This window comes from Tasmannia lanceolata, unplaced genomic scaffold (assembly GCF_043159265.1).
Source record: "Tasmannia lanceolata isolate RefF3 unplaced genomic scaffold, GAP_Taslan_0.1 ptg000018l, whole genome shotgun sequence".
In the NCBI taxonomy this organism is placed as follows: Eukaryota; Viridiplantae; Streptophyta; class Magnoliopsida; order Canellales; family Winteraceae; genus Tasmannia; species Tasmannia lanceolata.
In genome coordinates this window covers 24,722,179-24,739,714 of record NW_027518695.1, presented here as the reverse complement: position 1 = coordinate 24,739,714, position 17,536 = coordinate 24,722,179, and the positions used below count along the sequence as shown (strand labels likewise).

The window sequence follows — 17,536 nt, the reverse complement described above, 5'->3', positions numbered from 1 at the left end:
CCCTCTCAGTGATTTTGATACTATCTATATGAGCAAAATCAGGACCATTCCTGATTGTGTGTGAGGAAGAGCTATTTGTTTGAAATGCTTCTCCTATACCGTTGTCCCTTGGGATCTTAGTTAAGCCTATCGAATCAAGCTTTCGGTGTATGTTTTATTCCATAAACAATTTTGTTGAGCCCACATACAAAACTATCTCTATCTGCACCTTATAGACCTCTGACTATTCCATGTAGATGTCTTCCTTTAGACAGCCTTGGAGGAAACCATTTTTAGTTCCCATTTTGCATTGTTTCTGACAAAAGGATTTAGCTGAATTTAAAACAAGTCTCACCGTAGTTGGTTTGATAATTGTACTGAAAGTCTCATCATGGTCCAATCCATGCCGCTGATTGTTCATTAACGGAGAATATTAATTGACAATTACATGATGAAGGACGCTTTGGCAGAGACAAGACCTATGCTTTGGTTTAAACTAGTTATTTTTGGCCCATGCTATGAACCCATGTTCACCAATTTGTTGATAGATGCCACACTTGTTAAGTGTCAATGGGATGAGCTACTAATGCTAGGTTGTACACATTTACCTGTTCCTATAGCCTCTTGGACAGATATTAGCATGGCCTTTGTGCTTGGATTACCACATGCACCGCAATGCATGGATTTTGTATTTGTTGTCGTGGAGCATTTCTCTAAAATGACACATTTATACCCTACAGGAAGACTATGGATGCTTCACATATTGCAAAATTTGTATTTTAAGGAGATTTTGCGACTACACGGTGTACCAAAGTCCATTACTTCCGATTGGGATAGAAATTTTGTCAGTGATTTTTGGAGGGTCTTTGGGAGAGATTGGGTTCTGATTTGTACCTTGAGTTCTTGACACTGCCTATCATCCCCAAACTGAGGGGCAGACCAAAGTTGTCAATAGGAGTTTGGGAATTTTTATTAGAAGTTTGGTAGGCAACAGTCTTAAGCAGTGGGATTAGATTCTTGCTCATGTAGAATTTACTTTCATCCGATCTAGAAACCGAACAATGAAGATGAGCCTATTTAGATTGTTTATAGAAAAAAAATCTTAACAACGTTTTAGATCTGGCTCCGATTCTTTTATCTAGTCTTGCGAGCAACAAAGCTGAAGATTTCGCTGATCAGATTAAGTAAATTTATGGGTAGGCGCGAAGGCATATTGAGGACAATAACAAAAAGTATAATGAATATGTTGGTAACGGCATGGAATGTATGGTTTTTTATGCCGGTGAATATGTGTGGGCTCTTTTAATTGAATAAAGATATCCGTCAGGAGATTACAATAAACACGGTGCTAAGAAGATTGGGCATTTTGTATGTGTGTTTATTTTTCTCTTTCGATTTATTTTACAGGTCATGTGACTTTTAAGTGATCATGTGACTTCATTAAGGGTAGTTTAGTCAGTCATAGACATTTTGTTTGAACTTAAAACTGCAGCCATTAGATTAATCATAAGAGAAGGCTAGAGACATGTTTTGCTGTGCAGCCTTAATGCTCCCTTATTATTTTCGTCCAACCTTGTATCGAGCTCATATTTGATGAATTTTGAAGTCTTTTGCTTTCTCTGCAGCTTGATTTCCTCTCCCATGTCATGTGGGATTGAGATGTGGATGGTTTTAGCTCATCTTTAGCTTATAATCTGGCTCTCTGACTTTCCTTAGATTTCTGTTTTTTTTTTTTCATAATATCTGAACCAATGATGTGAAATATTCTTGTTGCGATTCTTATTCACTTATTTTGTTGTCGGCTCATTCATTTGTTGTCTTCACATCTTTCAGGTCACGCGCTATCGGCTTTGGGGAAAAAGGAGGATGCTCTTTTTGTGTGGGAGGAAGGCTATAGAAATGCTGTTCGCCAATCGGCAGATCTAAAGCAATTGTTGGAGCTGGAAGAGCTATTGGCTAGTGCAAAACAGAATGGAACTATTGTTTGTGCAGAACAAGCTACGGACTCTTCCAGTACAATTACATCTGGTGATGCGGACTCTGGAATTTCCTCTAAATCGACTGAAACATCTGAAATCCACAGAAAAACAAAGGAAACAGTTGAAATACATAGCAAATCAACTGATGGAGCTAAATTTATTCAAAAGGCTTTTGCTACAGGTATTTCGAAGACCAAGTCAATAGGCTTGGATTTTCGATTATCACGAGGAATAGCACAGGTATAAGTTAACTTCCCACAGGTATAACTTCCGCACATAGTATATGAAGTCCGGGTCTTTGTCATCTGATATGCTTGGAAGATTGAAAAAATTCAGTCATGCAATGGTTACAGCTTTCTATATTCTTCAATTTTACTTTGAAGACTAAAAATTAATTGAATGAACTTGTAATCAAGGCTTTAAATGTTGGTTTCGGCAACCACCAAAAAATTTTGGTTTTTTAAAATTTCTACTGATATTTCGGCCATTTCGGTGGAGATCTTTAAATTTCAGTGGAAATCTTTAACATTTCGGTAGAAATTTTGTAAATAAGGGTGAAAAATGAAATTTCAGATTTCGGCAAAATTTCAGGGAAATCATGTAAAAATCAGATTCAATGTACGTCCGGTTTCGGTCCAAGCCAATTCGGCCGAAATTTAAAACTGTGCTTGTACTAGAAAAGTTAATATTTTATGCTGAAATGTGAGTGATCTTGAAGTTTGTTCTATGTTGGTAGCTCATGTCCGGCTTCTCAATATGATATTTGTATATATGTGTATCTTCAATGTAGTTGATTAAAGGTTTGAGAAAGCCTGGTTTTATCCCTCAAAAAAAATATTCTCATCTACTGTTGTTAATCTTGAACTGGTAACAATATTTTTTCATGGATCATAACAAGATTTATTTGAAAGAAAGAATAGAAGATTACAAAAGCATAGAAGAACTAAATACAATAATCTAGAGACAATTGAACAACTCAACTCAACGAGCGTAATACATAAATCCTCTCTATACTTCTTTAGCAAAAGAGTCTGTTCACTCTTCTGAACATCAGAAGAGAACTGGAACTTTGGCATCTTGTTATTGCTAACAGCTATCCATTAACCTTCAAGGAAGCTTAGCACCTCTTACTCACCCATTTAATGATATTAAGTGATTCTTTAATTGATAGGGGACCTGAGCACAAAGTAGCTACCAACCATACCACACACAAGATCTGACCATGGAAAGATAGGGCTACCAGGGCACTCCAATAGAGCCACAATTGACTAAGGAATGATCCACTTCACCCAAGAAATGGAGAAGAGCGAGTACCAAAGGGTTTTTGCCAAGGAGCAAAGAATAAAAGATGATCAAAAGTTTTCTTTGAAAACATAATGCAATTGCTGAGGATATGGCTCTTTCCTCCATTTTGAAGGGGATTGATTATAATCTTGTCAAAACCTACAGATCAATGAAAAACATGACTCTTTGGAGGGCCGTGAATGGATTAAACATGACGCCTTGGCTCACTACTGAGTACTGACACTATTTTCCATAAGATACTCACTGATAGGGCTCCATTTTTCTAGTTACCAATCCAGTATTTTATAACAACTAAATTGTATTGAGCCTACGCAATAAGGACGCTAAAACCCAATTTCATCATCCTTCTAATTATTTTTCAATATGTAAATAAAAATTAATATTCTGGGCAGTCGTCTTGTTTTTTTTTCTTCTAATTTTTTCTGTCTATTCTGAGAGTCATCTATTTATTTGTCTCTCCCTTTTATTTCAGTTTGTACCGTATTAGTTTCTTTGTTTAGATGTACTGCTTAAACATCTGTAGAATCGACGATTGTTTTTAATATATTATATGCATTTGATTAATTTTTTGCATGATGGATTTATTTGAAGAGTCCTTGTTCTTATGGTCAAAATTGTATGCAAATAGAAATTTAAATATTGAAGTGCTCTTATTGAATAAATCTTTTGGTCATTTCTTCATTCTTTTTCTGTATTATGCTTGTAACATTTCATTTGTTACACTAATAACTTGTTCTCAACTTTTTTCTTTCAATCACAAGGTATGTCTAGAAAGTCCCTCTAAAATGTACTAATGACTGTTTTGCAGGTAAATGAAGGAAAGTACGATAAGGCCGTCTCTATCTTTGACCAGGTTACACCTTATCCCTAGCTAAGTGTTTGTCTTCATGTTCTTTATCAGGCATTCTTATCTATTGCGCACATGCCATTCTTCCTCTTTAACTTTTCAGTTATATACCCATAGTGTGTGTGGTCAGGCCCGTCAGGGTTTGATGATTGGTTAAGAAAAACATATCTTTCATAATCTTTTGGTTTTACCTAAGATTATGTTCGTAAAATACAGATATTGAAAGAGAATCCTACCTCTTCAGAGGCATTGATTGGAAGGGGAACAGCATATGCATTCCAGAGGGAACTTGATACTGCCATTACTGACTTTACTAAGGTATATGGACCCTCATAAATACCATACTGATGGGAATGTTTCCTGACTTGTAATTTTAACTGGAACTTCAATATTTTTTTATGTTATAGGCTATAGAATCAAACCCCTTAGCCGGAGAGGCGTGGAAGCGAAGGGGACAGGCCCGTGCTGCTTTGGGAGAATCTGTACAGGTAAGATGTTTTTAGTCATTCAAGTTTCAGTTTAATGGTGTAATCCGTTATTTGTTCAGGCAAGGTTTTTCCAATCATTCTGCACAGGTAAGTTGTTTTTGTCATTCAAGTTTCAGTTTAATGGTTTAATCCGTTATTTGTTTAGGCAAGGTTTCTCCAATCATTCTTGTTTCAGTTTAATGTTTATCTATTGTGATTTTATGTTGCCCACAATTATATTATCAATAATTTTCAAATCTATTGTTTGGGGGGTTTAGTCGTAAGGGATTTTGAATGTCATGTGAACTCTTGTGAAATGTCAATGACTGTTTGGGGATTTTGACTTTGAATGCGTGGACTCTCGACTTACTGGGACTTCAACGGGGACTTTCATGTAGACAATGAAATTGCACGTTTGTCATCAACAACTACATGACTTTGAAGTCCTAGAGCTTTAATATTCATTTTTTTAACATTACTGCAGGGGCTTATGGGTCCCATTAATAGATCAGAATACTAGTGTGTATTGTGGGCCCCACTAGTGCCTCCAAGTTGTTGTATTGATTTGATATTTTTGCTTTTTGGTATTGAAGGCAATGTCATTAAAATAGATTGTAAAGGATGTTGGTGGATTTGAACCTCCATCCTCTTGAGAAACTTCCGGTCATACCCAATTCCCCAAGTGCTCTACCATTTGATCTAGAGATCCACATCTTTTCTTCTACTTAAGGGCAAAATATGGGTAAAAATAAAAAACAAAAAGCTGAAAAATCAAATCCAAGCATGTTAATATAGACACCCCATTTTGCCTAGATTGGGCTGACGATAGTTTGTTTTGATGATGAGCAACTTCTGAACGTGTGGACCAAAGGTCTTTGTGGCAACGAAAACCAGTGAAATTCAACAGACCCAACCATCACCTACCTCTGGATACTTCAACAAGCCAAAAGCCCTCTAGTTCTTAGACAAAAGCAGGCCCTGAGCCATTTGCTATCACACCTGTCGCAAAACCTAGAATTAGGGTTACACTGTGGTCGCAAGTTCCCCAATTTAGAAACAACCTCCAGAGCCGTCATTCTCTCCGTTCTTTTAGTCCCACATCGCTTAAGCTTGCGAATTACACTAGATTTCTCGTCTATAAAAGGTCTAAGGCCCAATGCACTTGACCGAGTAGAAATAGAATAACTTTTAACATAATTTTTGTCCGAAAGTCCTCGGGTGAAAAGCAGAAACACTAAAACAAGGTGTTCGGCTCCCCAAAAGGATAGAAGGCCAGAAACAAGGAGAAGATTCTGAGGAGTCAAGCGGCACCCCCTAGACCAACATCGAGGTTTCGCCCTTAATTTTTTTGGCAAATCGCCTTCAACATAGTTTAATTCATACATGTGGAGTGCATTTAGTGAGGGTCACCAAGCATGCTACCGTGAATTGGTTTTTACTTTCTTTATCTGCAATACTGGACATTGTGATAAAGATGTTTATTAACTGTGTATTATTCTACTAGAAATTGTTATGGGCAATCCCATCGCATCTCAGACTGAATCGGATGTGTTGAAAAACCAGTTCAACCTAAATACTAACTTTAAACCGTATCTTTACTTTTCATAACTTAAGACAATTAATCAGTCATTATATATATTTTTTAAGAACGTAAAATGCGTCTGCTGTCTCATATTCTTATCATCACCCTCACGATTGGGTTCATAAGCCATCCCTCTATCCCCTTTCTTTTAACCTACATGGTACTTGATGAGTAGTTGATTCTCCATCCTTCTCCGTCTCTCTTTATCTTGGTTGGGAACAGCCCCCTTACCCGCTTTGGCTTGCTCCCTTTGTTCTCTTAGACTCATCCTCCTTCAGATGAATCAGGCTAGACATCCGGTACTTCATTCCCAGCTATGGAACTTTCATTTTCAGAAGCCTACCTATGTTTTCCTTCCCCCTTTCGACCGTTTCAAGAGTCCTTACATCCTTATTTTTACTCGGATCGACCCTACGCTTGTCTCCCTCAACACCGACCTTATTTTTACCATTCACCCATCATATCCTCACCCATTGGGACACTTGTAGGCCATACTAGTCTGATTTGATAGATCTGATTATTGGGACAGATTTACAATTGAGGACTGATATTTATTTCATATTGATTAGTTACTTTTTGTTACTAACTAGCCCTCCCCAGACCCCGCAATGGTGGGAGCCTCGTGCACTGGGCCGCCCTTTTTTATTGATTAGTTCCTTTTTGTTGGGATTTATATTATGGTACATAGTATGTATAACTATTGGGATTTGGGACAGATTTACAGTTGATGACTGTTTTTTATTTCATATTGATACTTCTTCTTGGGACTTGTAGTATGGTATATGATACGTATAATTTAATTATTATGGATGATTGAAATTTTCAGCCTCGAATTTCTTTAAAATCCTTTGCTGATTTTGATTATTCATGTTATGTTTATGCTGATTTGGGAATGCATGTTGCTAATTTTATTGAATTAGAACTCATTTTACCATTCAATTTTTTTTTAATTGCTCCTAAATTCCCAGAAAGTCACGAGGGTTCGCATCAAACACTTTCTTCCATGGAAAAATCTAATGGCTTGTTTCTTTCAATTTGGTGTTTGGGACTTGGTTGCCTGTCCATGACTATTTTGTTTTTCCCGTCTTGAGAAACCATGGAATTGCTCCTGGAACATCTCTTGTACGAAGAAGTGAGGGCTTGAAATGTATGCCCAGTAAAACTTATAAAGGTTAAAGTTGGGGAAGAAATAATGAGTGGCTTGACGGGTAAACAAGGAGCGTAGTTATTAGTTCCATTCCAGTGGGTCCTTCGTTTTGTTTACTTGAATGGATTGTTCTAGTGTTTTGTCCGTTCCAGTGTTCTGTTCCGGGAATGATGTTACGACCTTTGGAATTTTCTTTTAAATTTTTTAAAAAATCAAGAAAATAGAAATTATTTAGAAATGGGAAGGGTTCAAGGGAATAAATGGATTTGGCAAGTCTAAAAATTAGAGGTTTTGATGTATTTTAACATTCCCATTAGTTCACATCAAATCCTCTTCAAAATAATACAAAACGGTCACTATATGAGGGTAAAAAGGGAAAAACCCAAAAAAATGCAGCAAAAATCATGTTTTTGGAAATAATCAACTAAAAATAATTGTGTTTTTGGTTATGAGTGATGGTTTTCACATGGTTCTGTCTGGAACAGACTGTTGCTTTTTTGAATGGTATGTATGTTTGGAATGCCGTTTCACCCTGATTCGTCAAAAATGACCGAAATAGATCGAAACAAAAGGCGGAACGTTTTGTTTTCAATTCTGTTCCGTTTTCCATTGTGAAACCGTACATTCTGGCTATTTCAGATGAAATGTAATGCAATTAGTAACCGAGAGAAATTAGAGGATGGAGAATGGGGAGGAAATGAAGGGAAATCAAGAATGGAATTAGATCATTATGAAGAAACAAATGCACAGACTCAAAGATAATTAAAGTGCGAAGGTTTGTTTTTGAAAAAACATGGGTTGCTCTTACCAGGTCCCCATATGTTACCATAAATTTATATCATCTATGGGAACTTGTGCAATGGGAGACATTAACTAAGGTTTCTGCACACCTAAAAGTTTTCCTCCCTACCAGACTCCCTACTAGATGTGAAACTATAGTAGTCCTAACCTTTTATATAAGCAGCTGTGACTATCCTTGTCCCTTTTTGTCCAGTGTGGGATTAAACTAACTACTTTATTTTCAAATTCAGGCCATCAGATTCTATCATATCAGTTGTTGGGGGATACAATAAGAAGCCGTAGGCCACATTTACATTCTTATGCATATGACAAAACAGTGATTGTGTATAATGAAGCATCATCATAATGGTATCTTTATGGAACATTTTTTAATATTTGCATCAACTGAACTGAATGGATGTTGGGAAACATCATGATATTGTTATCATTATGGATCATTCTTCAATAATTGCAAGTAATGTGTTGCATCAAACGGAGAGGAAGTCATCTTCAATGAGTTTCAGATTTTATCATTTAAAATTTTGCTGCTATATAATCTCTTCTGCACCACTAGCCTTCAAAATTTCTTATAGCATAAAACTTTGATAGTTTTTGAAACTTTGTGCCTACATGCCTGCCCACACCCTCATTGACTTGCACACATAATTGTTCACATGTATCAATGGATACTCTGTACAAATGATTGGTATCTCAGCATCCTTGGGTTTATTTTACAGGCTATTGAAGACCTGACAAAGGCTTTAGAGTTTGAGCCAAATTCACCAGACATCTTACATGAAAGGGGTAGGTAGCTTCATTACACCCAGATAGATTTTATGTTACTCTTTTGCTTGATATTCGTAGAAATGTTCATGGTGACACTGATTTTGTATCTCATTTAGGCTGTGTATTTATTTTTAACTTAAACTTTATACTGGAAACATGTGGGAGTGCTGATTGCCAAGCATTTTCGAATTCCCACACATATGCTTTGATGTGGGAAAAAGAACTGAAAGCATAAATTAATAAAACAAAGCTAATTGCATAATAGCATTACTCTCTTTTTTGTCCAATCAGTTTTTTTTTCTTATTTAAGATTTTTTGAGCTCATTCATTTACGTCTTTAAATACTAAAAGCATGAATTAGTAACTACTTGCACTAACCCAACCCAACCCCCACCCCCGAAAAAAATAATAATAATAATAATAAGGGAAAATTATTAAAAAAATGCAAAGTTTTAGTTATATTGTGAATAAAGGGTAGACATATCAATTTTATAAACAAAAGGGCTGTCAGGTGAGAGAATATGGCTTTTAGGACAAATATACCCCCCTTGCTTTTTCCCACTATCTTTTTAGGCTCTAATCCCTAAGCTAGTTTCACCTACCCACTTCACCTTTTTCTTTCTTCTTCCCCAACCCATCCAACGTGAAAAACAGCCATTGCCATCCTTTGCAAGCTCCAATCCCATTGTATTTTGGAAAAAAAACACCATTACTTGTCACAAATTTGAACTTGGGTGATAAAACATAGCTCCAAGTAGGTCCATGCTCCTCTAACGTGAAACTCCATTGGCAACGTTTCCAAGCTCCATTGCCATTGTAGTTTTGAAAAAAAACTCCATTTGCAACGTGATAAAGCTTCATTTCTACTGGTTTCCGTTGGATTTCCGACGTTTGTTTCGGCCTTCGGATTTCCGACGGAAACCAGTAGATTTTCCATTTCTACTGGCTTCCATTCGGAAGTCCGACCATCAGTTCGGACTTCCGACTCGGAGTTTAAGGCAGGGTTCCCTAGTGGTTCCGGGGTATAAAATGTGGTTCCCTAGTGGTTCCGGGGTAGAAAATGTGGTTCCCTAGTGGTTCCGGAGTATAAAATGTGGTTCCCTAGTGGTTCCGGGGCAGAAAATGTGGTTCCCTAGTGGTTCCGGGGTATAAGATGTGGTTCCCTAGTGGTTCCGGGGTAGAAAATGTGGTTCCGGAGTATAAAATGTAGTTCCCTTGTGGTTCCGGGGTAGAAAATGTGGTTCCCTAGTGGTTCCGGGGTAGAAATGTGGTTCCCTAGTGGTTCCGGGGTATAAGATGTGGTTCCCTAGTGGTTCCGTGTTATAAGATGTGGTTCCCTAGTGGTTCCGGGGTATAAAATGTGGTTCCTTAGTGGTTTCGGGGTATAAAATGTGGTACCGTAGTGGTTCTGGGGTATAAAATGTCGTTCCCTAGTGGTTCCGTGGTATAAGATGTGGTTCTCTAGTGGTTCCGGGGTATAAGATGTGGTTCCCTAGTGGTTCCGGGGTAGAAAATGTTGTTCCCTAGTGGTTCCATGGTATAAGATGTTGTTCCCTAGTGGTTCCGGGGTATAAGTTGTGGTTCCCTAGTGGTTCCGGAGTATAAAATGTGGTTCCCTAGTGGTTCCAGGGTATAAAATGTGATTCCCTAGTGGTTCCTAGGTATAAAATGTGGTTCCCTAGTGGTTCCGGGGTAGAAAATATGGTTCCCTAGTGGTTCCGTGGTATAAGATGTTCTTCCCTAGTGGTTCCGGGGTATAAAATGTGGTTCTCTAGTGGTTCCAAGGTATAAAATGTGGTTCCCTAGTGGTTCCGGGGTAGAAAATGTGGTTCCCTAGTGGTTCCGTGGTATAAGATGTTGTTCCCTAGTTGTTCCGGGGTATAAGATGTGGTTCCTAGTAGTTCCGTGGTATAAAATGTGGTTCCCTAGTGGTTCCGGGGTATAAGATGTGGTTCCTTAGTGGTTCTAGGGTATAAGATGTGGTTCCTTAGTGGTTCTAGGGTATAAGATGTGGTTACCTAGTAGTTCCGGGGTATAAAATATGGTTCCCTAGTGGTTTCGAGGTATAAAATGTGGTTCCCATGTGGTTACGGGGTATAAATTGTGGTTCCTTAGTGGTTCCGTAGTATAAAATTTGGTTCCCTAGTGGTTCCGGGGTAGAAAATGTGGTTCCCTAGTGGTTCCGTGGTATAATATGTTGTTCCCTAGTGGTTCTTGCATATAAGATATGGTTCCCTAGTGGTTCCGGGGTATAAAATGTGGTTCCCTAGTAGTTCCGAGTATAAAATGTGGTTCCCTAGTGGTTCCGGGGTATAAAATGTGGTTCCCTAGTGGTTTCAGGGTATAAAATGTGGTTCCCTAGTGGTTCCTGGGTATAAAATGTGGTTCCGTGGTATAAGATGTGGTTCCCTAGTGGTTCCGAGGTATAAAATGTGGTTCCCTAGTGGTTTCGAGGTATAAAATGTGGTTCCCTTGTGGTTACGGGGTATAAATTGTGGTTCCCTAGTGGTTCCGTGGTATAAAATATGGTTCTCTAGTGGTTCCGGGGTATAAAATGTGGTTCCCTAGTGTTTCCGGGGTAGAAAATGTGGTTCCCTAGTGGTTCCCTAGTGGTTCCGTGGTATAAGATGTTGTTCCTTAGTGGTTTGGGGGTATAAGATGTGGTTCCCTAGTGGTTCCGGGGTAGAAAATGTGGTTCCCTAGTGGTTCCGTGGTGTAAGATGTGGTTCCCTAGTGGTTCCGGGGTATAAGATGTGATCTTTTGGAACAAACTTAGATGAACCACTTGTTTGATCAAGGGTCTAGGATAATCTAATCAAAGTTATGGATCCTATATTTCTTAGGTGGGACACAGGTGGGGCCCAGTGAACATAAACCATTTATTTGTTTGGGTCCTGGTGTAGATAGATAGGACTTGCTTCCAAATTGGTCTCCATAGGATGATCTGAACCATTAGGATTATAGAGGGTTAGAATGAATGGATCCCATAAAAACAGCCTTAACAAATCAGAGGATTATGATCATCCTATAGAGAAAAATTTATGGCACTACATGAAAAGGCCCAGCAAGTAAATGGTTTAGATCACTGAAATAAGCAGGCCCCACTATATTTTTTCCCTCAGATCCTCCACCGTTTGTCTAACTATAATATGGGATTTGGTAGGGACTTTCGCATGAAGGCATTTCGTGGGTGGAGTTGCATGAGAGAGCACCCAATATGGCAATGGAGTTTTCACGTTGGAAGGAGGAAGGCTTAGGGAAGAAGAAAGAAAAATGTCAAATGGGTAGGTGAATAACATAGGGATTAGAACCACAAAAAGTGGTGGGAAAAAGCAAGGGGGGTATATTTGTCCTAAAAGCCATATTCTCTCACTGACAGCCCATTTTTTATAAAATTGAAATGTCTACCCTTTGTTCACAATATAACCAAAACTTTGCATTTTTTTAATAATTTTTCCTAATAATAATAATAATAATAATAATACTGAAAGCATGAATTAGTAACTACTTGCACTAACCGAACCCAACCCCCACTCCCGAAAATTAAAAATAAAAAATAAAAAATATAACAACAACAACAACAACAACAACTACTACTACTACTACTAACCAACTTCTCCAAAAGGCTTTATTTATCTTTTATACTTTAACACTCCCCCGTACGTGTGGCCCACTTGACAAACACGTGGCACATGTGGTCCCACTTTGGGCTGACCATCGCATGTTGACTTTTGCTATCCGGGAGGTTTGAACTCGAGACCTTTGACTCTGATACCATGTTAACTTACCAACTTCTCCAAAAGCTTAAGCTGTTGGAGAAAGGCGTTATTTATCTTTTAACTTTAACAATAATAATAATAATAATTGCAAAATAGCACTGCTTTCTTGTTTTTCAACCATATTTTTATTATTCGTGAGTTTTAGGGGTCATTCAATTACATCGTTGAATACTTAGCATGATACGTATGTTTAAAATTTCATTTTCTTCTCATAGTATACATTGACTGACTTGATCTTTTAGAACTCTTATTTAAAATAACCTAGCCGTGGCTTTAAATCTGATAGTACATTTTCCTGTATTTATGAACTATGGATACCAGTTCCATGGCATGCAAGCGAATTAATATTTTATTGATTTCTCGGCTAGTGTATTAAAAATAGAGAAAAGAAACATGTGACAAATATGGTAGCATGAATTAGCAACTAATTTCAAAATATTGTTGCCCTATTGTTTTTTTTTTTTTGAAATGGAGTTTTGCCCTATTGTTTTTCAATCATAAGTTTGTTGATTTTCTGTTGGGAGATTTAGAGAAGAGAGAAGAACAGAAGAAGATTAGGGAAAGGAAGAGAATATAGTAGGGCTTCTCTCTGTCCCATTGAAAAGGTAATTACATGAATGTCCTTACAAACTAACTACGGACTTCATAATCAACATCCCCACCGGCTGGTGGATAGATATATCAAATGCCCAACTTGCATAACATTGTATACAAACCTTTACAATTAATCTCTTTAGTCAATGTATCTGCAAGATGATCTCCTGGTCTCACAAAAGAATGCATTTAAGGCCAGTTGCTCAACTTCTTCTTGATGAAATGCCTATCAACCTTAATAACTCAACCTTATTGCTATACCGGTAAACAATTGGCTGCTTCTTACCCTGCCATATTACTAATGTTTCCACCAACGAAGGTACATTAGACCGAGGTGGATCTCTTATCATCAACAGAGCAAGCCTAGTCTGCATCGTGTACGACTCTATTTTTAGGTGATCATGCTTAGCAAATAGTAGGCCCTTTCCTGGTGTGGATTTCAAGTATCATAGAATTCTAAATACAACTTCCAGGTAAGAGGATTGGGGCACATGTATAAACTAGCTCACTATATTTACCGCGAAAGTAATATTTGGTCGTGTATAAGACAAATAAATAAGTCTCCTTGCTAGCCTGAGTGAATTACAAGTCTCCTTACAGTCAGTCATATCCACCTGAGTGAATAGCAGCTGTAGTAGCCATGGCAGTGAGATGCTCCATCCAAGGTTTTAAATTTTGGTTTCGATTTCGGTTTCGGTCGACATAGAAATAGAGACATATCGGTTTGAGTGGAAATCTTGTAAAATCATGGAAACGTATAGAAACATGTGCAAATGATGAATTTTGAGGTGAAACTTTGGGAAATGCTTGAATAAGCACAAATACATACTTAGAAACCCTCACATGAGCAAGAAAACCATCCATAATGGCTTAATCACATCGAATACCTAGTGACATGCGTTGTCACACGTGTGGAAAAGTAAAATCAATAAAGAAGTACAATGCAATGAAGTATAAGTATAGTGACCAATCTCCCCTCCAAAGACCCCAACTCTATGTCATACCACATAGAGTTACGAGGTATTTTGGTCCCATGGAAATGCGAATCATAACATCTTTCCATTGTTTTGTTGTTTCGACCATTTCGGTAGGATTTCGAGAATTTCAGTCAAATTTTGGGGAAATAATGACGTGGAAGGAATTCATTGAGATTTCGTTTCAATGGAGATGGAAACAGAAACGTTTTGGTTTTTTCGTGAAATTTAAACCATAGCTCCATCTGAGCCATGAGTTGCCTTAGAGACTGTTTGTCTGCCTGAGATAGAGAGGGATTGAATCTGAAGGAGCAGTAGTTGATGTGGCATCAGATATGTCTATTGATGAAGTATGATAGGATCTTGGCACTGAACATCCACCTCCCCTCCTCATCGCTCTACCTTGGAGCTTCTAGCAATACTCTCATGTATGCCTAGTTTTCTCACAATAGTTACATTTCAACTTGTCTTTCTCGTCAAGGTTGGCCTCTCCTTGTCGTCCACTCTCACAGATCTTATTGATCCATTTTTCGTCGCGAGGGGATGCAGATGCTAGAGCAGACCTCTCCTGGATTGCAGGATGTAGCATGACAATATGTTTACTATCTTCCTCTTGAACATATGTATAGGCCTGATTTAGCATGGAAAAAAGGGTCTCGGTTTAAGTCCTGAGAACCTGATCATACTCAAGATTTACTCAAGATTTAGACCTGCCCAGAAATCAAAGACACACTCCTAGCATGGTTTTAAATTTCCATCGAAACTTACCCGAAAGATCGAAATGTTTCTATTTCCATCCCCACTGAACTATACCAAAATCGAAATGCATATCGAAATCAAAATCGTAAGTGTGTTAGTGGTTTACTATATCAGTGTGTTATATAATTAATTATAAGAATTGCATGTGAAATGTGCTGTATGTACTATGTATACATATTTATAATGAATTACATGTGAAATGTGATCTGTTTTGAATTATCAGACGTTGCGCATGTCACTAGGTGTTTGATGTTATTAAACCATTATGGATGGCTATCTTGCTTATGTGATTATTCTAAGTGGGAAATTATATCAGCATAACTATGATTTGATATTTTCAGTAACACATCTTGTCTTTTAGTATTTAAAGAGCTGTCAGGAGGTTATTAGAGTTCACAAAAAGTTCTCAAAAAGCAATTTAAAAAGAAAAGACAAGCTGTGTCTGTGCAATTATTAAATTATGGTTATTAAAACATGGTTGTGCTGATATCATTCCCTTTTCCAATGTGTATTTGTGTTTATTCTAGCATCTCCTAAAGTTTCATCTTAAAATTCTATCATTTGCATTTGTTTCCATACGTTTCCATGATTTTACAAAATTTCCACCGAATTTTCCTATTGAAACCAAAATGTTTCCTTTTCAGTGGTGACCGAAACGAACATTTAAAATGTTGGCTCCTGGTCTATTTTCCTTGTAAACTTAAGCGCATCTCCAAGACTATGCTTGGAAGTTCTGATTACAATCTCTTCCCAAAGACTCTGTAACTTAGCAGAGTAAGAATGAAGGGACCCATCTCTTTGCTTAATTTTATGGATCGATCTTTTGAGGTAAAATACCTGCAATCTCCACGTTAGAATAAGTCTGAGTGATTGCATCCCGAATCTCTGCAATCCGAAAAAGAGATGCGCACTACTAATCGCGGGCTTCAGAGAGTATAAGAGCAAAGACATAATGGTATAATTTTCGGCATCCCATTTATTATAACCGGGACATGAATATCTGGTTTAGACTTTAGACACTTTTCCAGTCAAGGAACCCATTTTCCCTCGATGAACAGTATGACAGATCGTGATCAGGAAAGATAGTTATTGCCACCGAGTTTCTCACTTATGATCTGTAAGGTATGGTTATCATTTTAGGACTAAGCTTCTCCCCCACTCATATTGTTCAAGGCTTGACTGACCTCTGACATCCTTTTCAGACAGCTCGTACAAAAAATATTGAGTAAAATCTGACTGAAAAAATCTCTAACTGGTCGTAGGCATAATAGTGGATTCCAACCTCACATAAAGAGCCACACAACCTCAACAATGTTTTTTTTTTAATGGTTCAACCTCAACAATGTTGCTGGTGTTAACATTCACGTGCAGAAATAAAACAATTGAGCATGACAAAAAAAACCCAAACTGGACGTTCCCCACTTCCCCTAGCATGACTGAAATACAACACAGCTGCTCCAAATCATTTCAAGCTCACAAAAAAGTTTCGCCGCATGATTTTCCACCAAAAAATGACCAACCCTCTGTTCTTTTGATATAAGATTCCCTGGTAAGAATCATTCAAAATTCAAAAAAAAATAAAAATCCCTGGTCAGATCAAAAAACGAAATCGAAGCAGAAAACCATGAAATTGGGCGAAATGCTAGAATGAAGAAAAATTGTATCAATGGAACTCCAAATGGGCTGTAACTTTGACAGCTTATAGAGCTTGAAGTGGTGAATCTAACTGTCTATTTTTCTCCCATACATGTAGAGTTATACGGTCGATATTATTCCAGTCTGTACGGTCGGATGTTGTGCTCATTCTCATCTTTCTTAGGGTTTAGGGCCTGCTCGTATAAGTTGATTTTCTGGTTGGGGGATTTAGAAAAGAGAGGAGAAGAAGAGAAGAATTAATCAGATAAAAAAGGTAATTACATCAATGTCCTTACTAACAAACTAGCTATGGAGTTCATAATGAACAAACTTCTCTTATTTGATAGTTTTAACTTTAAGGTATACTTATTTATATCTTTGAATACATAGTGTAATAATTGCCACAAAATTTATTTTCTGCTCGTATTTTTTTTTTTTTGAAAAGGTAATCAATTCAATAAATATATAAAAAGAAAAGGGAAGACCAAGAAGGTCACCCAGAGGAGAACAACAAGGGGAAAAAATGATTATGTTGAGAGTGGGATTTGAACCCACGCCCTTTCGGACCAGAACCTTAATCTGCCGACTTAGACCAACTCGTTCATCTCAACATTGTTAAACTGAACCCACGCCTTCTCGTATTTTACATTTACTGAACTTTATCTTTAAGAGCCCTTATTTAAAAAAATCTAGCGTGGGCTTTAAATCTGATAGTATATTTTCCTGTATTCATGAGCTAACTGTGGATAACAGTTCCATGATATAAAAAAGGGCGGCCCAGTGCACAAGGGTCCCGCCATTGCGGGGGTCTGGGGAAGGCTAGATGTACGCAGCCTTACCCCTGCTTTGCAGAGAGGCTGTTTCCGTGACTCGGACCTGTGACCACCAGGTCACAATGGAGCAACCTTACTGTTGCACCAAGG

The 17,536-nt window shown here is 37.8% G+C and overlaps 1 protein-coding gene across 1 annotated transcript in view; it reads left to right on the top strand.

Annotated features, from left to right (window-relative positions):
• Positions 1–17,536, top strand: part of SRFR1 (Tetratricopeptide repeat (TPR)-like superfamily protein) — a 60,956-nt gene that overhangs the window by 5,462 nt on the left and 37,958 nt on the right. Inside the window, exons 3-7 of the mRNA XM_077358775.1 lie at positions 1,813–2,198; positions 4,072–4,116; positions 4,327–4,428; positions 4,518–4,598; positions 8,824–8,890. Of these exons, the coding sequence (XP_077214890.1) occupies positions 1,813–2,198; positions 4,072–4,116; positions 4,327–4,428; positions 4,518–4,598; positions 8,824–8,890 (681 nt within the window). The remainder of the gene's footprint in view (positions 1–1,812; positions 2,199–4,071; positions 4,117–4,326; positions 4,429–4,517; positions 4,599–8,823; positions 8,891–17,536) is intronic.